The sequence below is a fragment of the Colias croceus genome, chromosome 3, assembly GCF_905220415.1.
Source record: "Colias croceus chromosome 3, ilColCroc2.1".
NCBI classification, from domain to species: domain Eukaryota; kingdom Metazoa; phylum Arthropoda; class Insecta; order Lepidoptera; family Pieridae; genus Colias; species Colias croceus.
This window is the reverse complement of record NC_059539.1, coordinates 5,501,238-5,525,344: the sequence shown is the minus strand read 5'-3', so window position 1 is coordinate 5,525,344 and position 24,107 is coordinate 5,501,238. Positions and strand designations below refer to the sequence as shown.

General features: G+C 33.9%; 3 protein-coding genes and 1 long non-coding RNA gene across 4 annotated transcripts; 2 read left to right on the top strand and 2 right to left on the bottom strand.

Moving 5' to 3' along the window:
* Nucleotides 1-769: 769 nt before the first annotated feature.
* On the bottom strand, nt 770-7,702 carry LOC123705862 (ATP-dependent RNA helicase DHX33). Its single transcript, XM_045654921.1, has 12 exons — nt 7,317-7,702; nt 7,024-7,233; nt 6,713-6,932; nt 6,395-6,579; nt 6,209-6,284; nt 5,142-5,329; nt 4,058-4,231; nt 3,391-3,515; nt 3,194-3,318; nt 2,782-2,946; nt 2,423-2,551; nt 770-2,135 (listed from the first exon to the last, which is right to left on the bottom strand). Exons 1-12 carry the CDS (start codon nt 7,547-7,549, stop codon nt 1,857-1,859), a joined length of 2,109 nt encoding a protein of 702 aa, XP_045510877.1. The 5' UTR covers nt 7,550-7,702; the 3' UTR covers nt 770-1,856.
* Nucleotides 7,703-7,755: 53 nt separating this feature from the next.
* On the top strand, nt 7,756-8,627 carry LOC123705864. Its single transcript, XR_006753344.1, has 2 exons — nt 7,756-8,361; nt 8,474-8,627. It is a non-coding gene; the product is annotated as an uncharacterized LOC123705864 (long non-coding RNA).
* A 3,538-nt stretch (nt 8,628-12,165) lies between these two features.
* Nucleotides 12,166-14,304, top strand: LOC123705863 (FAD-dependent oxidoreductase domain-containing protein 1-like). The gene is made up of 6 exons (XM_045654923.1): nt 12,166-12,641; nt 12,726-13,029; nt 13,111-13,447; nt 13,628-13,862; nt 13,938-14,052; nt 14,129-14,304. The coding sequence occupies exons 1-6, from the start codon at nt 12,378-12,380 to the stop codon at nt 14,266-14,268; spliced, it is 1,395 nt and encodes a 464-aa protein (XP_045510879.1). The 5' UTR covers nt 12,166-12,377; the 3' UTR covers nt 14,269-14,304.
* A 476-nt stretch (nt 14,305-14,780) lies between these two features.
* On the bottom strand, nt 14,781-17,011 carry LOC123705861 (calcium load-activated calcium channel). The gene is made up of 5 exons (XM_045654920.1): nt 16,774-17,011; nt 16,426-16,503; nt 16,149-16,323; nt 15,753-15,893; nt 14,781-15,662 (listed from the first exon to the last, which is right to left on the bottom strand). The coding sequence occupies exons 1-5, from the start codon at nt 16,832-16,834 to the stop codon at nt 15,566-15,568; spliced, it is 552 nt and encodes a 183-aa protein (XP_045510876.1). The 5' UTR covers nt 16,835-17,011; the 3' UTR covers nt 14,781-15,565.
* Between the last annotated feature and the right edge of the window lie 7,096 nt (nt 17,012-24,107).

Genomic DNA, 24,107 nt, shown 5'->3' with positions numbered 1-24,107 from the left:
GGAGCTCTTGCACCGCAAGATAGTAGGCGGTACATTTCCTCTGTCATCTAAAATTGAGTTGGATGCAAAGAGAGCACCCAGAAGATCGGCTTTCTCTTTGGAGGAGTGGGCTAAAGTATCATCTTCCCAGCGCAGAGGTGGAAACGAGGGCTTCCAGAAGTTTCCTTGGACAGCTTTGGCGAGTGACCAAAAAGCACGGCTCCCAGAAGGGTAGCGTAAAAGTTTCTCGCCTATGCTGCCAATAAACTCCGACTTTGCTGTGGATATTTTCCTCTTGTAGGCCCTGGCAGCAGAGTTGTACCGTTTTTTGAGAGCACTAGCATTTGGATCCTTATTAGACATTGCTTCTGCCCAGGCATGGAAACACTCTTGCTTCAGGCGAGCAGCCATTTTGCAAGGACGACCATACCCGGGCTGGGACTTACCGCCGACGGGTACTACAGAGTTTGGAATGAAAAGTTCCATTCCCTGCAACACCACATCCGCAACTGAGTCAGCATAGTCACTTGGATCAGGTGCAAGGCAGACTTGCTTCCAAGGGTAGGATGCAAAAAATTCCCGCATCCCATCCCAATCTGCTGACCTATAGTGCCAAACGCGGCGGCTCCCAAGTGAACGGGGCCGTGATGAACGCAAGATTGGCACTGTACTCCGAATTAAACAGTGATCTGAAGTCCCAAGAGGGGCTTCGACTTTTACCTGATAATTAGCCGGATGGGAGTTCAGCAGAAGGTCTAGTATAGAGGGTGTGTGGTCAGCAATGTCGGGTAGTCTCGTTATTGAGGAGACCAGTTGCGTAAGGCCGTAAGGTTTATGATTGATATTAATATTAAATACTACTTTGAAATGTAGCAAAATAACCGTTTAAATGTTTATTATATCTTACTGTACAATATACAAAGTGCTAAAGTTTTTTTTTTTGCTCAAACATAATATAAAAAATAAACTATGGCAAGCTCTATTATTATTTATAACTATTGACTATATTAACTACGACTAATATTAATATTGACTATACAGTCAAGTCGATTAGTCTAAAGCAACTATAAAACAATAACACGAGGGTCTGATGATTCCTCTTCCGAGGCGGATTATTTTATTGTAAGAATCTACAACGGCGGAGGTACAGACAGAACTCACAGTCGAACTTAATGGCCTCTTCATGAAAAATACGGCTTGTTTTTGTGTATCAGCAGCTGTTGATGGAATAACTTTCTGAGTTGAGCGTTATCAGGTTTTTTGTCGTGGCTGTACCTTCAGTCACAACAAGCATTCCTGTCCACACTAACCCACGTAATACCCCAGCCACACGACTCGACGAGTGGTATGGGAAGTGACGAGGAAAGTAGGCAGGGATGTAGTGTGGCCACGTTACTCGTCATGCCACTCGTCGTGCTCATCGTCCTGCTCACTGCTCCCTATTTTGTCGGCTTTTGCGCGCGAGTCAAAGGACAAGCAATACGAGTGCGAAATGAAGAGCGTCGCGAATAATCGCGCGAGTAGAGCAGTGTGTGGCCAGACGGCAATATCGAGGCGAGCGGCAGCGCGATGAGCAGGACGAGGAGCAGGACGAGTAGCAGGACGAGTAGCATAGTGTGACTGGGGTATTACAATTATCTTTTCATCACCGACTGGCGCGGTATCGTCTCGCAAATTCCGGCGCCACCTGTAGGAGCCAGTTAGCATCTCTCGCGGAAACAGCTACGAGTTATCTTTAACTTTGATTTATATTATATATGCAGCCTAGTCTCAATTGAGTTTTCTGTACCTCAAATAAGAATGACACTTTTGAAACAGCTATAGTTCAGTGACGAGCATTCCCGTCCACCCAAACACGCATTAGTACAAACGCTTCGTCACCGACTGGCGCGACACCGCCTTGCATACTCCGGCGCCACCTGGTGGAGCCAGTTAGCATCTATAACGGACACAGTTACTAAGTAGGCTCGTCTTGTATGCAATAGTTCCGAATACAGTAACGCGGGTGGTGGTGGTCGGATAGAGTGTAACACGGACGCGGGGTGTATGGACGCAGCTGTGTTCGATGCTGTGACGTAACGTCCCACACCGCCTGTGGCCCCGCCACGTGCCCACGCACAGTTCGTGAATAGACCGCTGAGAAGGCACTTTAATAACTGAAAAAATATTATGTATACAAAATTCAGTATGTCTGCATAATATTTTATTGCAAGAGCAAGATTTTTTATAAGAAAATTTGATACATCGAATAGAAAGTTACACTTGAGTTAAGATTAGGATGTACTGAGTTCTGTTTTGCTTATTCTAAATGGAACACAAGTTATAGACTATTATGTATTAAGTTTGTTAAGTTTAAGTCTGTATTTAATAAATTATTACTTATTCATTGTAATTTTATCTCTAGTTTACACAAAAATAGATCACAAAAAAAAAATTAAAATACCTGATCCAGAGCTGTTCCACAACTCATCACTTCCATATTCAACCTTTGACAAATTGATAGCAACTGGTGTCTAATGTCGCACGCGTAAGACAAATTCTTATGGTTCAAATAATTCTCTTTACACCATTGCTGTAAGATAATTTTTTTATTAGGTAACGGAAACGAATTCTACCAGATTACAAATAATTTTTACGGCCTTACTAATAAAAAGTTAAACAATGGATACATTTCTACCATAGCTGTGTCCTGCTCTTGCTCACATGAAACGCCAATCATAAAAACAAGACAGGTTACTGCAATAACTAATCCATTGCATAGCGAATGGGTAACATTTTATTAGTAAGACCGTTATTGTTTACCTTTTTAAGAGGTGCTTTACAAAACGCTTTAAAAACGTTAAGAAGAGTGATATGATCGCCGAGAGGTGACACGAATTTTTGTTTGACTTTTATGGCTTCTTCCCGTTTGTGTAATGGCGTGTAAAACACATTTTCACTGGACATAACCGCTACGAGACTTAATGCCTGTAATAATCACCAATTTTACTTTATCGATACCTATAAATATATTAATGTACTAGCTTACCGCCCGCGGCTTCGCTCGCTTTCTCTAAAACGATTTGAGATTTAAACTATCCTATCTGTCAAGTTGGATCGAACTGCACATGGTGTGCGAATTTTATTATAATCGGTTAAGTGGTTTAGGAGTCCATTGAGGACAAATATTGTGACACGAGATTTATATATATTAAGATTAGAAATCTATACTTACTTCCTCTAAACAATTGTATTCTGTAGCATTTAAAATTATTCTAGAATACTTGGGATCAATCGGAAATGCTGTCATTTTCTTCCCAAGTGTAGTTAATTTCGGATTACTTTCGTTTTCTATAGCACCTGGAAATTAATTACATTAATCCCATATATTCGAACACAATTATATCAAAATAAAAATAAATTATACATTACCTAGTTCTTTTAATAGGATTATTGATGCTTGAACAGAATCGGATGAGGGTGCATCAATCAAGGGAAATGTGCTGGGATCCATCCCCGTAGCTATTAACATTAACAAAGTTGCTGCCAGTGGACACCTGATAAACGAGAAAAATTACAAATTACAATTATTCTGAGTTGTATTTCCCAAAAGAAACATTTTTTCAGTTATCTGATTGTGCTGACACATTTCGATTTTGAGACTTAAATGGTATTACCACAAAAAACTTTAGACAGGGTTTAACTTGAAGCGCGGGTTCACTTTAATCTGGTTTTGTCGTATTTCACATAGACAATTATTAAAGTGACAAATTCCTGGTTTAAAGTTAGACTGTGTTTAAATTGTTTTCTGGTAATACCACAATTATTTAATTCTTTATACTATTAATTAAAATTTTAACAGATATTTCCAATATGTGTAATCTTTAAGCTTCGTAGATCACATACTTTATGGAGCTATGTAATAGGTACCAACGTAATATATATACAGGGTTAGTTGTAAAACACCAGCAACCTCGCAGGACAAGATAGCTAACATCTTAAGTAACAACATTTTTTCTACTTCAACTTCTTTAGGCGCGTCATGGAGTAAGATGACGAATTTAGTATCACATCATAAGAAGATTCACATCATACTTGCCTCAATATCTCCGGCGTATTGTGCAACGGGCGCGCAGCGAACTCGCTAGCCGTGTAGAGGCGGTAGGCGGCGCCGGGCGCGGTACGGCCCGCCCGCCCCGCGCGCTGCCAGCACGCCGCCTGCGAGCACGGTACCACGCGGAGCCGCTCTGCGCCCGTTGTCGTACACCACGTCCTAGCGTTCAGTTGAGTTATGATAAGATATAGTTAAACAAACGGTAAAAAAAGGTAGGACGCCCTAAAAAAGGTGGATAGAAGATATAAAAAATATAGCAGGGAACGAATGGAGAAAAAAGGCAATGGACAGAGATACCTGGAAAAAGCTGGAGGAGGCCTATACCCGAGATGGGGTTCCAATCAATGGTACTGGTACTGGATGTAACATCAAAAATGTAAAGAAAATGAAATAAGTATTAGTAATTAAAATTTAAGTTAAAAAATAGTGTAATTTTAATATGTAAAATAGCTTTAAGTATGTAAACTACTTGTATCAAAACTTTTCTTGTGGATTGGAAATAAATGGGCTTTTTATTTATTTATTTTATTTTATAGTTAAACAGCATAAGGCTGCGTTTCTACCAGAGACGTACGAGGATGCGTAGCAGGGATGTGTTCGTAAAGGACCAATAGTATCGCTTACAAACGCTAATATGATTGGTTCTTTACAAACACATCCCTCGCTATTTCTGGTAGAAAAGCACTTTTATAGTGTAATTTATACTTTCTATTGTTACCTCTCGATGGAATTACATTTTATACATAGTTTAGATGTCTCAAGAAACACACAATTCATTATTTCCAATTTTATATCCTTCTCAATTTTTAATATAAAAACGACCGGTTTCGTTACATCATTGTCAGCTTGAAAGTAATGTTATAATAATATATTAATGCCTTGCGTTTGCACTGATTGACGTATTTGCTCTCGTGCGAACGGAATTCTTTATTTTTACGTAGAATAATATACAAAATCGTACGTAGTTTGTGACCGTGCTGCTTTCGTTGGATCTTGCGGATACAAGGCGAGTGTCTTGAAGTGAAGAATTAAAAAAATGAATGGAAAAGTAGTTCTTATTGGACCTTACCTTTCTTTGACAACTCCAGTGTCTATAACACATTTGATTTGTGGAATCGTTACAGATGCTTCAGCTATATTTGTTGCTAAGACAATTTTCCTCATTCCAGCAGGCACAGGTTGCCACACTTGCAATTGTTTTGTAGCTGGAAGACCAGCATATAATGGACAAACCCTTATAGGTGGCCCTTGTGATTCCTAAAATTTGCAAAGTTTTTATTGAAAGTTTTTATATCAAATTCAAAATTCAAATTCAAATTATATTTATTTGCAAAAATGTAGTTACAGATTCTAGATGTTTTAATTACAATGTTATGTGGCTAACTGGCTAATACATTCTACCCATTGATTGGGTCTGCAAATATTAAAAAAGAAAGTTAATAAGTCTAATTATTTAAATGTACACACAATTCAATTTTCACAATTACGCGAACGCACTACGATTTACACGATTATATCACTACACACTTCACTTATCACACACAATTCAGTTTACACTACTTCAAAGTCATAAATTCTTCAATGTCATAAAATTGTTTTACCATTAGCCAGTTCGTCAGTTTATTTTTGAAAAGATTTACTGGTAGTTCCTTAAAATTGCCCGGTATTTTATTATATATTTTAATTGCCATAAATATTACACTGTTTTTAGCTTTGTTGATTCTACACGTTGGGAAATGTAATTTTTAACTTATCAAGTTTATAATTACAAAAACTATTTAATTGAAAAAAATGCAAAATGTTCAAATACTCCAGTCAGTCAAGACAATCAATTCACAATAATTCCAAATTAAGTTGCAAATTTAATATGTGATATGAAATATTATATCGAAAACTTCCCCAAGTTTGCCGAACTTTTGGAATTTTTTTCACAACCATACAAGCAAAAAATAAAATAATTGCAATTTTAACTATGTTCCGGACTACGGACAAGGTTGCAAAATGAGATTTGATTGATTGATTGAGATTTTCGTCCCTATGTACCATTCACTTGACCGAAGTTTGAAAACTTTTGGAATTATTGTTAAATTTTCGATTTCGAATGTCAATACTGACTAATGTAAAACATGAACTCACCTTTGCTATTTGCCTGATGTTTGCCATTACAGTTTCAATTTCCTCTTGGCCAGTGAGGAATACTAAAAAATCATGACTGAAATCATTAAAAATTCCGAGTTATACAAATGATGCATAATATATTAAAATTAAACTAAAATACTAGTATTTAGTGCTTCAAATTTCAGTACTATGCATGATGCTTACTTGGCCGGTGTAGTAACATGTAGCTGGAATATAGCACAAACCACAGAATATTGATAGTCATCCTGCTTTATTAGCGAATGATATATTGTTACCGGAAATGTGCGTCCTTCTAGGTATATTACTGCACAATTGTCATAATAATTTCTAAATGTATCAACATCCATTGTAGCAGACATAATAATTACCTAAAAATTGTATATAGTAAGTAAAGATTATACAGTAAATTTAACACATTCTTAATTGTATATTTCACTATATTCTTAACATTAATCTTTTAACACTAATTTAAATTCAAAAATAAATTCCTAAAACATATACCTTTAACTTATTCGGTTTGAACTTTCTTTCTTTTTGTGCCAATTTCACTATCCCAAATAAGACATCTGTATTCACAGTCCTTTCATGAGCCTCATCCAAAATTATAATAGAATATTTCAATAACAGTGGGTCAATAATAGCCTCCCTCAATAACATACCATCAGTTAAATATTTAATTTTTGTTTGTGGACTTGTCACATCTTCAAATCTAACAGAATATCTAAAAAAATTGAGTTACAATACAAAACTACCATAATTTCAAAAAAATATAAAATTAAGCATTGTGTGTGTGAATTGTCAATTTACTTTACCCCACAATGGATCCTATTTCTGTTTTCATCTCAGCTGCCACTCGGAGCGCTAGTGTGATAGCTGCAACTCTCCTAGGTTGTGTAACAGCTATTCTACTGGTGCCTTCGAGCCTATGCTCATGAATTAACTGGGGGATTTGGGTAGTTTTTCCACACCCTGTTTCACCTATCAATATCATTGTGCTGTACTTCTTTATCTCTTCAATAAGTCTAAAATTAAGAAAAAATTGCAAAATGTTTCTGAAACCAATCTTATTTTATATTAATTATCATACAAGGATAAACAAACTCGCCTATTTCGAACAGTGTAAACTGGCAATAATTTTCTGGACTGTTGAAAATCTTCAGAGATAACATTAACATTATTACTTGTAGGAAGAACGGATCCATTTATTTTATTTTCAAGTTTTTGGTCAACCGGCTTCTTATTATCGATACTTAGCTTAATCCTTTTTGCCTTAATATCGAAATGTCTCTTCTGAATCTGATCTTTGTCCTTTCCAAATGATGTGTATTTAGAATCCATTATAAACTTAAATTCAATTATATTTACCGGCTTAGATTACTGTAACATAAAATAAATAATATTACATTTAATAATTTTTATTTATAGTCAATATAATCTTTCAAATAGTGCAATTTTGTAGGTTATTTTTTGAAATACAAAGCAAAGCACGGTAATTTATTTACTGTGTTTTTTGTACTTTACTTTGTAGGACATAATCAGCTTTACTTATAAACGTCTCTCAAATTTAAGAGCCCCTCTTAGCTGTTGATCAACGTTTTTTTCACTTATAAACTCAATTCAGTGTTGAGAGGTGTTTAAGTAACAGTTAAATAATGTCAAAATTTAAGAAACGTCCGACCCTGTTTTAAATCTATTTGAGAGACATCATGGCGGATATATTGTCAAACATTTGACGTTTTGTAGTTGCCAAGAGTATATTATTTGTGTTTTTATTCACTTCGCAGTAAAATAACTCTGGTAAAATGGATATTGATAGTTTGAGTAAAGATTTTACGAATGATGTGCAGGTGCTTCGTGATTTTAGAATTCGTAGGCGTCAAAAAAACAGAGCGTGAATTCTCTGGACCTGAAAGAAGAAGAATTCCGGTCGTAGTTTTGGGAAGCATATTGTACGATCTGAGTCACATGCGAACGAGGAATAATTACTATAACTGTCGAGCGTTGCTTCGGGGTGTGGAAGCAAAGATTCCGCATTCTCAATGAAACGTTGTGAGGATTCCTCCACGTGATCAAGATCACGATTATTGCTGGTGCAGTTTTGCACAATTTAACAATACTAATAATAATTAATGAGTCTATTTTAAATCAAGGTAGGTATTTACGCAAACTACTTTCATATGCAAACAAAGTATATTTAATAATGCCAATACATAAATGATACCTATCCATATTTTAATTCTTTTTTTTTTTGTTACTTTCTAGATCCTACAGGCATTGAAAATCAATTAACAAATCCAACTGTCCCTAATAATGTAGAAGAATAAGAAGATGAATGCGAAAAACAAGGGAAAACATCAACACAGCCATATTGAAACTTATTTTTATAATTAAATAAATATTTTCATATATTTGTAAATTTATTATTGTTTTCTTATAATATTCCTCTTCCAAAGTAAGTATTTAGAGCCTTTTTTCATGAGTCTCCCTTTCCTGTTGGATTGTAATTTCATGCAACTCTTGTTGTTGCTTCATAAGTTCTTCCCTGCTTTTTTGCAAGGAGGATTAATAATAATTGATGCTCATTTTCAGTTATTTGATTTTTCACTCTACAAATATGATAAACATTAAACATAATTTTACATAAATCACAGCAATTGCTAAATCATAAATTAAATAACAAAAAAATGACATATTTATATTTTGAAAGTTTATTCGCAGTTAAATGTCATACAAAATAAAGTCTACCATTCATATTTGTCAAAAAGTACATTTTTAGTCAAGTTTTTCGTGAATAGCGGGTTTTATTTCGATAATGTTACTAGAAAAAAATATATTGACGTTACTTAGTTGAGAGACTGCTGAGAGAGGTTTATAAGTAAGATTATTTTAATCATTGTTTAAGGAGTTGAGAGTTGTTTAACTGAGAGGTGTTTAAGCAACAGATCAGTCAGTTTTTATAAGTAAGGCTGAATATGTCAAAAAGACAATCATTGTCATATTTTGTCTGTTGTCAATTGTCACTGCCACTTGCCAGTGCCATAGACAAAGAAACAGACCAAAGAGTAAAGCGTCTTATTCACGGTCCATCTTGACGTACGTCCCGCCAAGGTCATACACGATGCACGACGCATATTCACGGTCCATCCCCGCTGTACGTCAGCTCAAGGCTGCCAGTGTTGCCACCGAAGTATCAAGCTACCCACCAGAAGAGACCTCTGAAACCACCAGAAATCCACTGTGCTGGATGTATAAAGAGTAAATAAATATTTTTAAAAATGTGTTTTTTTGTACTTTTTGCAGTACCTAAGAATTTTTCATTATTTTTAAATGAATTATATGAATCCAAACATTCCAAATCTAAATTTATTTCAAGAGCTCATTTTTAATTAATTTTTAATGAAGCTCGGTTTCTCTCTTCCCGCCACTTCACATTCATGACCGAAAAGACTCTTTCAGTAAATGCTGAAGTGACGGGAACAGAGAGTATAATATAGCTAATCATTTTTTTTAAACAAACAAATTCGTTAGGACATTTTTTTAAAATAAATTGCCATTTTTCTGCAGTGGACTTTTGCATAAAATCTTTGTTATTCAACAATTCGCCTTGGAGTTCTTTTAAAATAATAACTTCTGAATATAAACTGTCCATGTGTACTAGGTTGATCCAAAAGTAATGATAATTGGGTATTTCCTGTGTACATAAAAATATAAATAACTGTTTCTTGCTTGCTCATGTACTCACTACGTTATCACAAAACTAAACTAACTACTAAGTTATCACAAAAAAATCATATCAATAGGCCACGTTTCCAAGTATTTACATTAATTTCTGTTGGCAACACTGATCTGCTGTACAGCAAGCCTATTCACGATCAAGCATGCACGATGCACGATGCGCTTGCACGACGTTCGCGGTGGTGGGGATGCTCGCTGGACGAAAAATTCGTCGTGCACATCCAGCAACGTAATAATAATAATTATTGACGTACGTCAAGACTATTCACGGTCGTTTTGCGTCGTGCATCGTGTATGACCTTGGCGGGACGTACGTCAAGATATCTAAGGTCAAGATGGACCGTGAATACGACGTTTAAGGGTTATGGGCGTTCAAGGCCACCCCCTCTACACTACTCGCGAAGTTGAACGAGTTTTTTTTAATATTTTATAGTGTACTAAGTTTAAGTTTGTATTTTATTAATTATAATGCAATTACTTACGTTCGTAACATGTACGTAAAAAGGCATTTTTAATTCGTTATTCTGGTATCACTGCATAAAAATTAGGGATGGGACGGTAAAAAAATAATATCGATATAAATTTTATCCAGCCGTGGGCGTCTTAGGTATGGCTGATGATGATAAATTTTATCAGTTTGTTTCATTCTCATTTTTTTCAGATTTCTAAAAGCTGTTGTGATTCGGGATGTTTGGATTCGATCTCCGAATGCGAATCATGTTTCATGGACTCCTAAACGGACTAGCACTAACTAGTGTTACTGCGTTAAAATAAATGTAAATATTTGTAAATAAATGATGTAAATGAACGACGAAGCTGTCTTTTTGTTCACTATTTCTTGTTTTATATGTAAATTGTGACATTCACAAAAAAATGGTAATAGGCTAAATGACTTTATGGGACGTCGAGTTGAGAGGCGTAATTTTTTTTCTGGTTAGCTGTTGTCCTATGGAACCTAAATCTAAAATTTGCAATTGACGGAAACTTTTAGTTTTTGAGATATGAATTTTTGAAAACTAGAAAATTACTATAGAGCATAGAGTAATATAATATATACGGCTATAGAGGTTATACTACATCTTTATTTTTGTCACGCATATTTATTGTTTTGAAAGTGTCAAATCGACGTCACGACGACCTCTCAACTTGTTATTCGTTATGAATACTTAGATGTCACAAATATTTAATTTATCATTAAAATTAAAATTCTAAATTCATTGACCATAAAGTATCGATAAGTATTATAATTATTATCGACTTAAATTATCGACGCGTTTTCCCACTATCGATGTTTACATTGACGTTGAATACAGACACGGTGTCTATGTGTGTGTTTGTACCAAGGTTTGTACTTGTATGTGTATAGTCATGCTGGTGTTTGATTATTTTGTCGTGTGCGTGTTGTAGCGACGTAATCTCAAAATGCGTTTGTGTTAACACTATTTAAATGTGTTTACTCGTTCCCCCCGCAGGAAATGACAGACTTTTTGACTATGAAAGAATTGCGCGTGTCGTCTCCGGTTGGTTTAATGCTCTAAGTTCAAGGCGTATTCAGAAAGAAAGCATGAAACTTATAAGCGCTTATCGGCGCTTGTCAACGCTGGTTCGTACTACACAAAGGAAGCAGGTTGAAGCAGACCAAAACAAATTTTATATGGCAGCGCCCAGCGCTAGCCAGCGCTTGTTGAAGCTTATCGGAACTTGTCGGCGCTGATCAGCGCTTATCGGCGCGTGTTCATATATTTTCCTGCGCGGGTTACCAGCGCTGACAAGCGCCGGTAAGCGCCGATAAGCGCTTATAAGTTTTAAGCTTTCTTTCTGAATACGCCCTTATAAGCGCTTACCGAAGCTTGTCAGCGCTGGTAACCCACGCTGGAAAATATATGAACACGCGCCGATAAGTGCTGAACGACGCCGGCAACCTTCAACACGCGCTGGTCAGAGCTGGGCGCTGACATATAAAATTTATCTTGGTTTGCTTCAATTCAACCGGCTTCCTTTGTGTAGAACGAACCAGTGCTGACAAGCGCCGATAAGCGCGTATAAATTTCCAGCTTTCTTTCTGAATACGGCCTTACGTAAGGGCGGAATCAAGGTGGAATCTATTTATTGACATGTACCTAGTAGGGTTGTCGTCACAGTTGTCGTGGTTGTGGTCGTGGTTCACTTCAATTATTATCTGTGATTATTATCAATCACTTGTCAGTTGTCCAATGAAATGTCAAAGTCGTACCTACAATATAATTATAACTGAAAATAATTTATCTTTAAAGTTTAATCATTTCATTTGATTTCATTAATGAAAAAAGAATCATCAATCAACGAGAGTTTCTCAAAAGTAATATAATAATTATTTTAACCATAGTTAAAATTTATAATGAACTCTTAGTTTGGATCGATAATAAAAAAAAAGCTATATTTCTGCTACAAAATGTTCTCAATAACCAAAATTTATTCACGTAAATATATTAATATCAGAACTTATGTGCAACATCAAAATCCGTTTCAACGAACTTTTGAAGCTTTAACAGGCGATATTCGATTTGGAAAGTTAACAGAAACTCCTCCTTCAAAGCATCCCGAACACGCAGACATAGTAATAATTGGTGGAGGATTTTTAGGATCATCAGCAGCTTATTGGTTGAAGATTTTAGCGGGAAAAGGCTTAAATGTAGTTGTTTTGGATAGAGAGTTTGTATGTTTCTTGCTACATTATTATAATAATTGAATACACCTCAATCAATTATTACATCTTATTTAACCCATTTAAATGTTTCAGAATAATTCAGCTCCAAGAAAAATTCCTATAGGCATAATAAGCCATCATTTTTCATTGCCAGAAAATATCCTGTTATCAAAATTCAGTGCTGATTTTATAAGAAATACAAAAGAACATTTGGGTACAAATGTTAATGTAAGGTTTCAACCGCATGGCTATTTAGTCCTTGCAAGTGATAACTATTGTGATTTATTAGAAAGGAATGTTTCTGTACTTAAAGAGTATGCCATCAAAAATGAATTGCTTTCCCCTGAACAGATTAAGAAAAAATATCCTTGGATTAATGTATCTGATGTGAAACTTGGTAAATTTGACTGTAATATTAAAAAAATATAATAATAGTATTATACAATTTAACACTTACATTTCAATCACTGCATTACAGGATGTTTAAGCACAGAATGTGAAGGTGTATTTGATTCCTCCGCACTGTTGCGAGGTATGATGGAAAAATCTATAGAGCTAGGAGCAACTTATGTTAATGGTAATGTGGTCGGATTTGAGGTTGATAACCAAAGAGATGTATTAATAGAAGGTGTCAAACCTATGTCTTATCAAAAACTAACTAGAGTAATTTATAGAAATAAGGAAAATGAAGAAAGAGCCATAAAATTTGCTGTCTGTATATTAGCAAATGGATATGAATCACCAGAAGTACTGAAATTGGCGAAAGGTGAAAATGATAATGCACTTCTATCAATACCTTTACCTATAGAGAAAAGGTAAATGCATTGTAATATTATATTTAGTTTTTATTTCATTGATATATTAATATGATATTGATCTAAAGCAACTTAACTAGATTGTCATTGCAAAATAAAATTATATATTTCTGCATTATTAACAAAGCCACAATTATTATCTATCAGTATATATTAAATCATTCATCAACATTTTTTCAGGGAAGTAAATCTTTATTCTTTGGGTGAAAATTCGGCTAAAGCTTCAATTGGCCTGAATTCTCCTTTAGTAATGGACTCTTCTGGCTTATGGTTACGAAGAAATGGATTAAAAAATAATCTTATTTGTGGACAAATACCAGTGAAGTCTGATAAGCATTTATCAAATGAAGAAAATTATGAAAGAATATTTAAACCTTCTTTACACAATAGATTTCCAAGCTTTTCAGATATGAAAGTATGTATTCTCATTGCTCAGAATTGCAATACTATAGCATTTTGTCAGATTTCTATATCTACTTTTTTGTTTCAGGTGAATAACTTAGATTCTGAAGTTTATGACTGTAATACATATGATGAATCAGGTATTATAGGCCCACATCCCTATCATATTAATGTAATTTTAGCCACCGGATTTGGAAAATTAGGTAAAATTTTATTTAAAATTTTTGATAAGTATATTTTTATAACATTTATCTGCTATTTTGATTTTTATATTATCAGGTATCCAGCATTCACCGGGCATAGGAAAAGCCATAGCTGAATTAATTGTTGAAGGCCGTTACACAACCACTGATTTAACAAGATTAGGTTTTGATAGAATATTAGTAAATGAACCTCTAGTTGACTTTAATATTTACTAACTTATTGTATAAAAATAAAAACGTGTCATCATAATATTGAATTGTTTTATTTTCTATGGTACTGAAACATTGACATAAAAATCATAAAATTCCATCAATTTAAAATAACATGAAGAAAAACCATTATGTTTTCTTAAAATGAAACAACAAGGAAAAATAAATATAAATACCGTTAAATAAAAATTAAAAACATAAAATTAAGAAATACATTGACAGTAACAATTTATCATGAAAAAAAAAAGAAACACTGTAGTCTATACAAACTATCATTTTTCTAGTTTCTATGGTATTAAATTATCAATACAGTACAGTAATCCAAAATTAATAATGCGCATGCAAATCTTCGCTAATTGTCGTATTTCCGAAGACACTCGAATCATTGAATCGTAAGAGCCCTAAACAACGAACTTGCATTTTACACATTGTTCAAAAGAAATAGAAGTCAATTCACGGTCATACACAATCAAAAACAAATCGGGCGGTAGGTGACGGTAGCCTGTCAGTCAAAAAACTCAAAAATCCGTCAGTTGTCTTTAAATATTGGTGGTGACTGCACGTGTTCTCTCTGTGTGGAATTATATAGAGCTGCTATTACGTACCCTTCTTGGTTTTGTTTTTAAAGGTGAATTGAATTAATCGATGAAATGATTAACACAGGTGATGGCAGTAGGGAAAGTGAAAATGAAGAAGAGTTCTGATGTATCTAAAATGTCAGAAATAAAGATAATCCCTGATTTTCATTGTTTTTATTTTTTTTTAATTGTCATAATATTGAAGAATGATCAGTACTTTAAATACTTTTGAACTGAAATTTTAATGATAAGATTTACATAAAATATGGTTTAAATATAAACCTGTGTTTGAAAACCATACTTTATACAATATAAATTTTGTGTTATTTTAACCTTCTTTTCTTCCATCATTACACCATCTTAAGTAAGACACTATACAATTTTAAAAGTACTATACAATTTTCCAAGTAAATCAATCCAACAAAGATAATATATTCGCAATCGTGGGGTTATACTCGCTATTTACTTACAAGGAATTATCGAAACAACATCGTTACTTACCTAAAAATACATATTAATCTCTTTTAGCACAAAACATATAATTTGACTAAATTATGCATGAAGAAAATGCATTTAACCGCTCTATATAGATATCATCTTCGGACGCTCCGAGAATATGACAGTTGCCGAACAGTGACGAAGATTTCTATGCGCATTATTACTTTTGGATTACTGTACATTTATTTTTGCTAACATTTTAGCTATTACTGTGTGTACTTTGTGATTTATTTAAATTGTCCAGGTGGCGCAGCAAATAATGCACCACCTTGTTTGGATGCAGCTCTTGATGGAGCAAATCCTAAAAGCTTTTGAATATTTTGCCTGAAAAATAAAATTATTATTAGTTCAAATTATAGAATCTATATTATTAAGTGATATACTTATTACCAACTAATGAAAAAGTACATTTACCTGATACTCATTGTACATAAAATATACAAAAATATGAATGAGCAGTCAGTATAATCATCACCAGGCAAATTTCTGTGGCTTAAACCTTGAATCCATGAAATTGGATAAAAAGGCAGTTTTGCAACAACTCTTCCATCAAATCTGAAAAATCAAATCAATTAAAAGCTATTTTATAATCAAATAAAAATATATAAATTACACATTTACGTGCATAGCTTAACTTATAAACTGCATTATAAAACAAGTTTCTAGAATCGAACAATTATGCTTAATATGTGAAAAGGAGTTGTGTTTCTTTTTTATTTCATTTAGAAGACTGTATTAACTTACAAGAGAAATAACAAAATGGATTGAGTATGATATTTTTTCTATAATTTTATATTATTTGATACCTACATGCTATTGAACATGCTAAGAAGTGCTGTAAAAGCAAATCCAATGGCAAACATAGACTTCATCTTGACTAAACTGAGATCCCTATTATTATTTTTAAGCCTCTCTTCCTCACGTTCAATCTTTTTCTTATGTTGTTTATCTAAAGAATCACCATGAACCTCCTTGCGTCGCTCCACTTCAACAACAAACAAAAATTATATGTTTTAATGTTAATTATACCAAAAAATAATAAATTTCAAAAACATCGAACTTCAATATTTAAAGCACAAAATCATACATTTTTTACTTTGACGTTCAACTTCAACTTTGAGTTTCTGATACTTCTCTGTTCCATATACTAAAATCCAAGTCAATCCTGAAATAGTAAAATAATTACTTGCTTATCAGTAATAAAAAATATATGAAATAAAAAAAATGTTTAAAAAATTACACTAGCAGAAATTATTAGATCGTGAATTCAGGCTCAGCTAAGCATAGGTAACCATATACGTAAGCATAGGATTTTATTAAATTGTAGTCCCCATCAGAAATTAATTTAAAATAGGTGACTTAGCATAAGCTTCATCCACTAATCTAACGCTATTTAATTAGTACACTGCGAATTATTTTTAAAAATAATACCTACCTTCACTTAGTAAGGCAGTGCATATCGAAATAAAAACTATCAGCAAAGAATCACCCCACATTATTATATATACTTTAAACTTTTCTCACATAAAACTTTAAACTAATCTATTTCTAAGTAGTAAGTACGTATCAGTTTTATATTCTATTATTAATTAATAATATAATTTTATATCGTAAATGCATGCGAACTTCGAAAGTTCGATTGCCTTCGACTTGACACTTGACAGCAAAGCTCGACAGCGTTGCTCGACAGCCACCATAGACATACTTTTTTTTTTTTTTTTTTTTTTGGTTTTCATGGCAAGAAGATGTGACTATTTGCCAGTGTCAAGTATGATAAAAGGTAAGGAAACAATTCGCGGTAAGGTTAAGGTGAGGAGATTTGGATTTAAGTCAGAGGAGTTGGGAAATATTTATATATACATAGATTACTATTTATATTATTATTTACTTATTATAGATACGTTTAATGTTACTAGATACAAATATATATATGTATAAATTATTATAACTTTAAGTTATTACTTATTATAAATGATGATAAGGCGTTGTATAACTTTATAGGATTTTGTAGTAAACATAACATACGAGTTGGAAATGGAATACGAAGGGATATCAAGTTGGATATAAACGAAGAGTGGTCAAGTAAGGGGCATGCAAAAAATATGTGATCTATATCTCCTACATCAGTTCCACATTCACAGATGGCACTATTTAAAATACCCAGTCTCGCAAGATGAGCTGGGCAACATGTATGACCAAGACGCATTCTTATAATAATAGAGGTTACAAGCTTACAGCCTGTAACTTTATTGAACCAAGGTTTAGTGGTAACGACTTCTTGTAACTTATAATATTGCTTTCCTTTATATAATGTACTTTGTTTCCAGAGATTTTCCCAAGACTCGTGCAAGTAAATTTTAGGCAAACTGACCAAGTCATGGCAATAACTCTGATAGGGAAACATGTCTCCACATCGCACAGCAGACCTTGCCAACTCATCAGCTTTTTCATTTCCTTGGATACCACTGTGACTTGGTATCCAAGCAAATGTAACAGCATAACCTTTGAATGAACATTCTAATAATTTACTTTTGATATCAAAAATAATGGGGTAAAAGGGTTTATTAAGAAATGAAAATTTGTGAAGACTTTGCAAGGCACTCTTGGAATCTGTAAATATAATTGTTTTTGGCAGTTTCATTAAGATTACATACTCTACGGCCTTAAGTATACCTAAGCATTCTCCAGTAAAAACTGACGATTCTGGCGGAAGTTTATTTTTTATATAAATGTTGAACTGCTGGTGAAACACTCCAACTCCTACACAACTCTGAGGTGATGATTTTGATGCGTCAGTATAAATGTGATTATGTTTTTCCCATTCTTTACAATTCAGTGCATTTTTAAAGTCTATATAAGCATATGAATCATGTTTCGTTATGCCTATATTATAAACTATATCTGGGGATATAAGAAGAGATTTGAAATTATTACTAAATAGCGGCAACGCCGAAGACCGATGAATCGGGGAAGGTATAGATTTGATTCTGTGATAACTTTGAATCAGACATGGTAACATTTTATGGTCCCAATACCTGCATGTTAGAATTTTGCAATATAATTTTTCTAATCTATTGAACAAGGGATGTCTAGAGAATTGAAATAGACGAAATACATATCTATCTGATAAATATTGCCTCCGAAGGGATAGCGGAGGCTCACAACATTCTATTTGAAGCGCATTGATTGGGCTAGATTTCATGGCACCTGTTATTATTCGTAACGCTTTCGATTGAATAAGATCTAACTTTTTAAAGGCTGTAACATTTCCACCGTCTAAGAGAAACATCCCGTAGTCCATAGTACTTCTTATAATGGCATTAAAAACAAGCTTCAAACAAAATGGGTGAGCTCCCCACCACACCCCCGAGAGGCACCTTAACATATTTAAATATTTTTCGCACTTTATCATCACGTAATTTATGTGAGGAGTGCCTGTGAGCCTATAATCCAATATAACGCCTAAAAATTTAGTCTGATCGTGTTGAGGTAAGGTATTATTTTTATACACGATATTTACGGTCGGTGACGACCGTTGTCTAGAAAAAACTACAACAGAACTTTTGGAAACCGATATATCGAGTGAGTTAATATCAAGCCATTCGCCTAATACATGCAAGTTATTGTTTATCGAGCTACAAGCTGAAATTAAATTATCATTTGCAATATATATTACAACGTCATCAGCGTATTGTAATATGTTAACAGAATCAAAAAATATATCTTCTAAATCGCTTGTATATATGTTATACAATAATGGGCTGAGGACGGATCCTTGAGGAAGTCCTTTATGTACAGTTCGCGATAATGTAGAGTCAGAATAATTTAACTTTAAATTTAATTTTCTCTCAGTGGCTATTACAATTATAAAGTTAATTAGTATTTCGGGGATCTGTAATTTGATCAATTTATTCTTTAGAATTTGTATATTAACATTATCATACGCAGAATTAATATCAAGGAAAACAGCAATGACATGTTGGTTATCAGAAAAAGCAATACGAATATCCGTTGTTAAAATACTTATGTTGTCCATAGTACTTTTACCTTTCCGAAAACCAAACTGTGTTTTTGATAATGAGTTATGATGTTCAATATACCACTCTATACGGTTTTTAACTAAATGTTCGGCTATTTTGGCTAATACTGATGATAAAACGATAGGTCTGTAGGAGGATGCTTCCTCTGGGTTTTTGTTAGGTTTTAACACAGGTATCACTTCCTGCTCCTTCCATTGAGGTGGTATATTTCCTGTCAGCAAAACAACGTTAATAAGGTTTAGATAATATTCCAAGGCAGAATCGCCGAGGTGCGTGAGGAAGGAGTAAGTTATTCCGTCTAAACCCGGTGCAGAATCGTTCACTCCAGACAAAGTACCCTTTAATTCATATAATGTGAATGGTGTTGATAGTATTGCATAGTTATGATCCATTTGAACAGATTTTAAAATGGGGAAGTAATCTAACTGTGATGGGACTGAAGGTGGTGCTATTGTATCTATAAATTCTTCAGCTAACGATTCTGGAACTATAAATTGTTGATCTCTATAAACTGACCTGAAGCGTCTTATAGAGTTCCATACTTCGCTAGGATTAGAATTGGGAGAAAGAGAGGCACAAAATGATTTCCATCCTTCCCTTTTTTTCTTTTTAAGAAGAATTTGGGTATCTTTTATAATCGCGTTTAAAATATCCAAATTTTCTTCTGACATGTCTTTGTTATATACTTTCTCTATGGATTTCCTTTTCTTGATAGCCTCTGAACATTCCTTATCCCACCAAGGGGGAAAAGGTAGTATTGAAGTTTTCGTTGGTTTTGTAGGTAAAATTTCATCAGCTACTTTTAAAATAATTTTTGCAAAATTGTTTGAACATTCTGTTTCTTTCCCCTCTTTGACTTCAGACAGCTCCTTAACCTCGTTTTCTATGCGATTTCGATAAATATCCCAGTCTACATTTTTTAAATTATATTTACAGCGTGGTGATCTTTTATTACAATGCTTATTATTTTTATTAGGAAGATTTAACAAAATTGGAAAGTGGTCGCTTCCAAAAGTAGACACTAAAGGCTTCCACGATATTTTTGAAGCTAAATTTGCCGAGCACATTGATAAATCTACTGCACTAATATTTTCATTAATATGTGTCCGTCGAGTCGGTTCACCTGTATTTAATAAACATAAATTGAATTTATCAATTAACTCCAATAATAATTCTCCATTGGTATTAGTAATACTACTGCCCCATACTTGATGGTGTGAATTAAAATCCCCTAACACAAGCACTTGACCATATTGTAGTGAATTCAATACCTGTCTTAAATCATTTAAAGCTTCAGAAGTTGGATGGGGTATGTAAATTGACACAACGGAAATTTTGTCAACAACGGCTCCCACAACGTTTATATTACAAGACTGATTATTGTTGAAAAAATTTATTTTTTTGTATAGCAATGAATTTTTTAATAAAATAGCAACCCCACCATATCCATCACTCCTGTCATCACGTAAACAGTGATAGCCAGGAATGCGAAAAAATGAATTTGGTTTTAACCATGTTTCATTTAAGGCAATTGCCAAAGGTTTATATTTATTTATAAGATGTATTAGTTCCGTTTTTTTAGGGATAACACTTCTACAGTTCCACTGAATTATATTTGAATCCATTATTATTACCGAAATTTTTGAGCACATTGTTTAACTGAGCAACGTTGGACGGTTTTAAGATATTGTTTTGATGTAAAGCTTCTATTAAAGTTGATAATAAATCTAATATGACATTATTAGGAGACTGGTCACTACTAGGCTGAATTGCGCAACCATTATCAGGAGCTGGGATCTGATATTCCTTTATGAGGGCTTCATGCGAAGCTCTATCATATCCCACACTTGTTTTAGGTGGAGATCGTGGTTTTAAAGCTACTGTCTTTTTATATGATGACCTCTGAGTGCCAGCATGTAATGAATTTGTTTTATTTGATGTGAGATGTACAGTTGGGGTTGACTGTAATATGTCTGTAAAAGATTTAGAAATTTGTGGATGTAATTTACTTGCTTCAGCATATGATATATTCTGCTGAGCCATTGAAATTTTAATGTTCCTTTGTCTATTAAATTCTGGACAGACTTTATTCGTAGCGTAGTGAAAGCCAGAACATGTAATACACTGTGCGCAATCTTCCTCAACAGTGCATGTCTCACCTGAATGATCTAGACCACATTTATAACAACGAGGTTTCGATCTACAGATGTTTTTTGTATGGCCATATCGGCAACAGTTAAAACATTGAATTGTTGGGAAAATATACAAATCAACTGGTAATGCATTATAACACATGTATATTTTTTGGGGTAGGACTTGACCATCGAAGGTTAAAATGACAGATTGGGATGGCTTCCAAACATTGGATCCATCAATGTTTACTTTAAAATTGATTCGCCTAATTTTAATAATTTTACCACAGCCAGAAGGCACAGATATATTATCTATAACTTCCTCAGGAGACCAGTCACTCGGAACACCCCTAACTAAACCCATTCTTGTAATGTGAAATGTTGGGATTTTAGCTTTTAGTTTAAATGTATTTAGATTGCTATTATTTAAAAATGCATTGGCATCGTAAAAGGTTGAAAACGCAACAGAACATCTATTTCTCCCTATTCTCTTAACACTGCCAGGAACAATATTTTGAATTTTATTTTTCTTTAAGAAATTTCCAAATGTGATAGGGTGCAATGTGGAGCCATCTCCCTCAGAACCTTCTATTCTCTGCACATGAACTATATATGGATATCCATCTGTTTGGATATAATTGGCACGAATAATATGATCTGTAGGATTAGGTGGAACTGAGTTTGATGTTTCTGCTACATTATTATTTGATATAAAGGAAGAAGAATCATTACTAGAATTAATATTTGTATCGCTATCATTCATAATTTTTTTTCGCCGCCTTTTTCTATTTAGTTCCGGATCTAATAGTATACTTTCATTGTTTGATTCCAATGTGACATAACTTGCCACAAGAGGACCAGAGCGTAAATCTGAATCCTCTGAAAAAGGATCGGGAGGGTCGTTCATATTCCCGCCCGAAACTCCCGCGAGGGTTCTTACATACTAAAAATATATCTACAAGAAAACTTACCAATATACACCACAAAACTATATGAATTTACAAATATATATAATAAATACAAGTAATATTTACAAAATAAACACCTCTGACTACAAAAAAATAATTAAAATTAAATCAGCTTTAGAAACACTCCCTCCAACTTCGAAGTTTCCCGCGCTTTTTTTCATAGACATACTTATTAACGGAGACAGCCACTTTGTTGCCAAATGTCATCAGTCATCTGACGGACTGACGCGCACACGGCACAGAACTTATAGGTACCTACGCGCGGAGATCGATGACTTGAACACTTCTTGAACAAGTCTATATACGCGTGTAGCACAAAATATTAACATATTTCACAGTTCGCACCTTCGGTAGAACAAGGGCATAATTGTCATAAATTGCCAAAATGACTTAAATATGCAGAAATGCTTTAAAAAGGCCCTTTCAACTGGAGGGACAAAGACATTCGTTTAATTCCTACAAAAACAGCCAGATTGAAATAGTGGCATTGTCATTTTGGCGCTATTTTGTTTCTCTCTTGGCGAGACAAAGTCTCATTGGTTAGTTGTGCCATCGGCGGGGACTGAGCTAGCTGTCACTTGGAGCGCTAACGTCGTTTATGTAAATATGCCCTATAATGTTTTTGATTTCTGGAACGACAAGGCCATATCTGTCACACTTATGCCTAGTTTACGATTTAAAAATTGGGAGGACAAAGTCGTTCAGACAATTGTGCCCTTGTCTGTCCAAGATTTGTTATACTCCATGGTCTTAAAAGTAACATTTTATTCCGATAATTGCTGTAGAGAGCAAAAAAACAAGTTAGTTTTTTAGAAATTTAAACGATAGGACTGCCAATCAAAATACAACAAACATACCCTCACACCCACAAATCTATCCTCAAAAACTTTCGAGTTTACATAATAAATAATAATATTAGTAAGATATTTATTCGTAAATAATTATTTTTCTTTTTCATATTTGTTTTTGGAATGTATTATTTTGCTGTGAACACATTGCCTATAAAATCGATCATACATAAATTAGGGGACCCAGCATAAAGCCGATGCCGTCCATTCTGGAATGTAAAACGTGCAAAGAAAGCTGGCCCAATATCAATATGCACTCCGGCAGAATACATAAGCCTTATAAAAAATGCCACGAAAAAGGAGGAATTATTTAATGTCAATGAATTGAATTATGATTCTTTCTTGTTCTGTTATCTTAATATAATATTATTCCAATTTTTAAAGCGATTCCAAAGAATTTTGCTAGGAAACATAATAGTTTCAGATTGTTGAAGATGTGTAATGGCTGATTAGTAAGTTTTGATCTCTATTTTTGTGATAAAGTACTGCGGCTTTCTAAAGTGTTTAAGAAAATAAAACATTTATACAAAAAAACACGTTATTATCATTCCAAAATTATTAACTTAAAGCTTTAGATATGGCCATATTTACAAATTAATTTTCTTGTTGGTGGAACAAGGGCACAAATGTACACCTACTTAAGAAAAAAATATTATTAAAAAAAAACTAGCAGTTTTTAATATTTGTAAACGATACACCTAAAAGAATATAGTATATAGTTTATGTCATACAAAGCAGAACAACCATAAAAAAATTATTATCATAGCTAGACCACATTAAG

What these genes read in the sequence shown, in the direction of transcription:
- LOC123705863 (XM_045654923.1), top strand. Translation starts at nt 12,378, where the DNA reads ATGTTCTCAATAACCAAAATTTATTCACGTAAATATATTAATATCAGA. An exon ending in CCTTTACCTATAGAGAAAAG is followed by an intron (nt 13,448 to 13,627) that starts GTAAATGCATTG and finishes ACATTTTTTCAG; the next exon opens with GGAAGTAAATCTTTATTCTT. An exon ending in CACCGGATTTGGAAAATTAG is followed by an intron (nt 14,053 to 14,128) that starts GTAAAATTTTAT and finishes TTATATTATCAG; the next exon opens with GTATCCAGCATTCACCGGGC.
- LOC123705861 (XM_045654920.1), bottom strand. Translation starts at nt 16,834, where the DNA reads ATGTGGGGTGATTCTTTGCTGATAGTTTTTATTTCGATATGCACTGCC. An exon ending in TGAACGTCAAAGTAAAAAAT is followed by an intron (nt 16,324 to 16,425) that starts GTATGATTTTGT and finishes TTGTTGTTGAAG; the next exon opens with TGGAGCGACGCAAGGAGGTT. An exon ending in CTTAGCATGTTCAATAGCAT is followed by an intron (nt 15,894 to 16,148) that starts GTAGGTATCAAA and finishes TTGATTTTTCAG; the next exon opens with ATTTGATGGAAGAGTTGTTG.
- LOC123705862 (XM_045654921.1), bottom strand. Translation starts at nt 7,549, where the DNA reads ATGGATTCTAAATACACATCATTTGGAAAGGACAAAGATCAGATTCAG. An exon ending in CATGTTACTACACCGGCCAA is followed by an intron (nt 6,285 to 6,394) that starts GTAAGCATCATG and finishes TAATGATTTCAG; the next exon opens with TCATGATTTTTTAGTATTCC. An exon ending in GTAAAGCACCTCTTAAAAAG is followed by an intron (nt 2,552 to 2,781) that starts GTAAACAATAAC and finishes ATTATCTTACAG; the next exon opens with CAATGGTGTAAAGAGAATTA.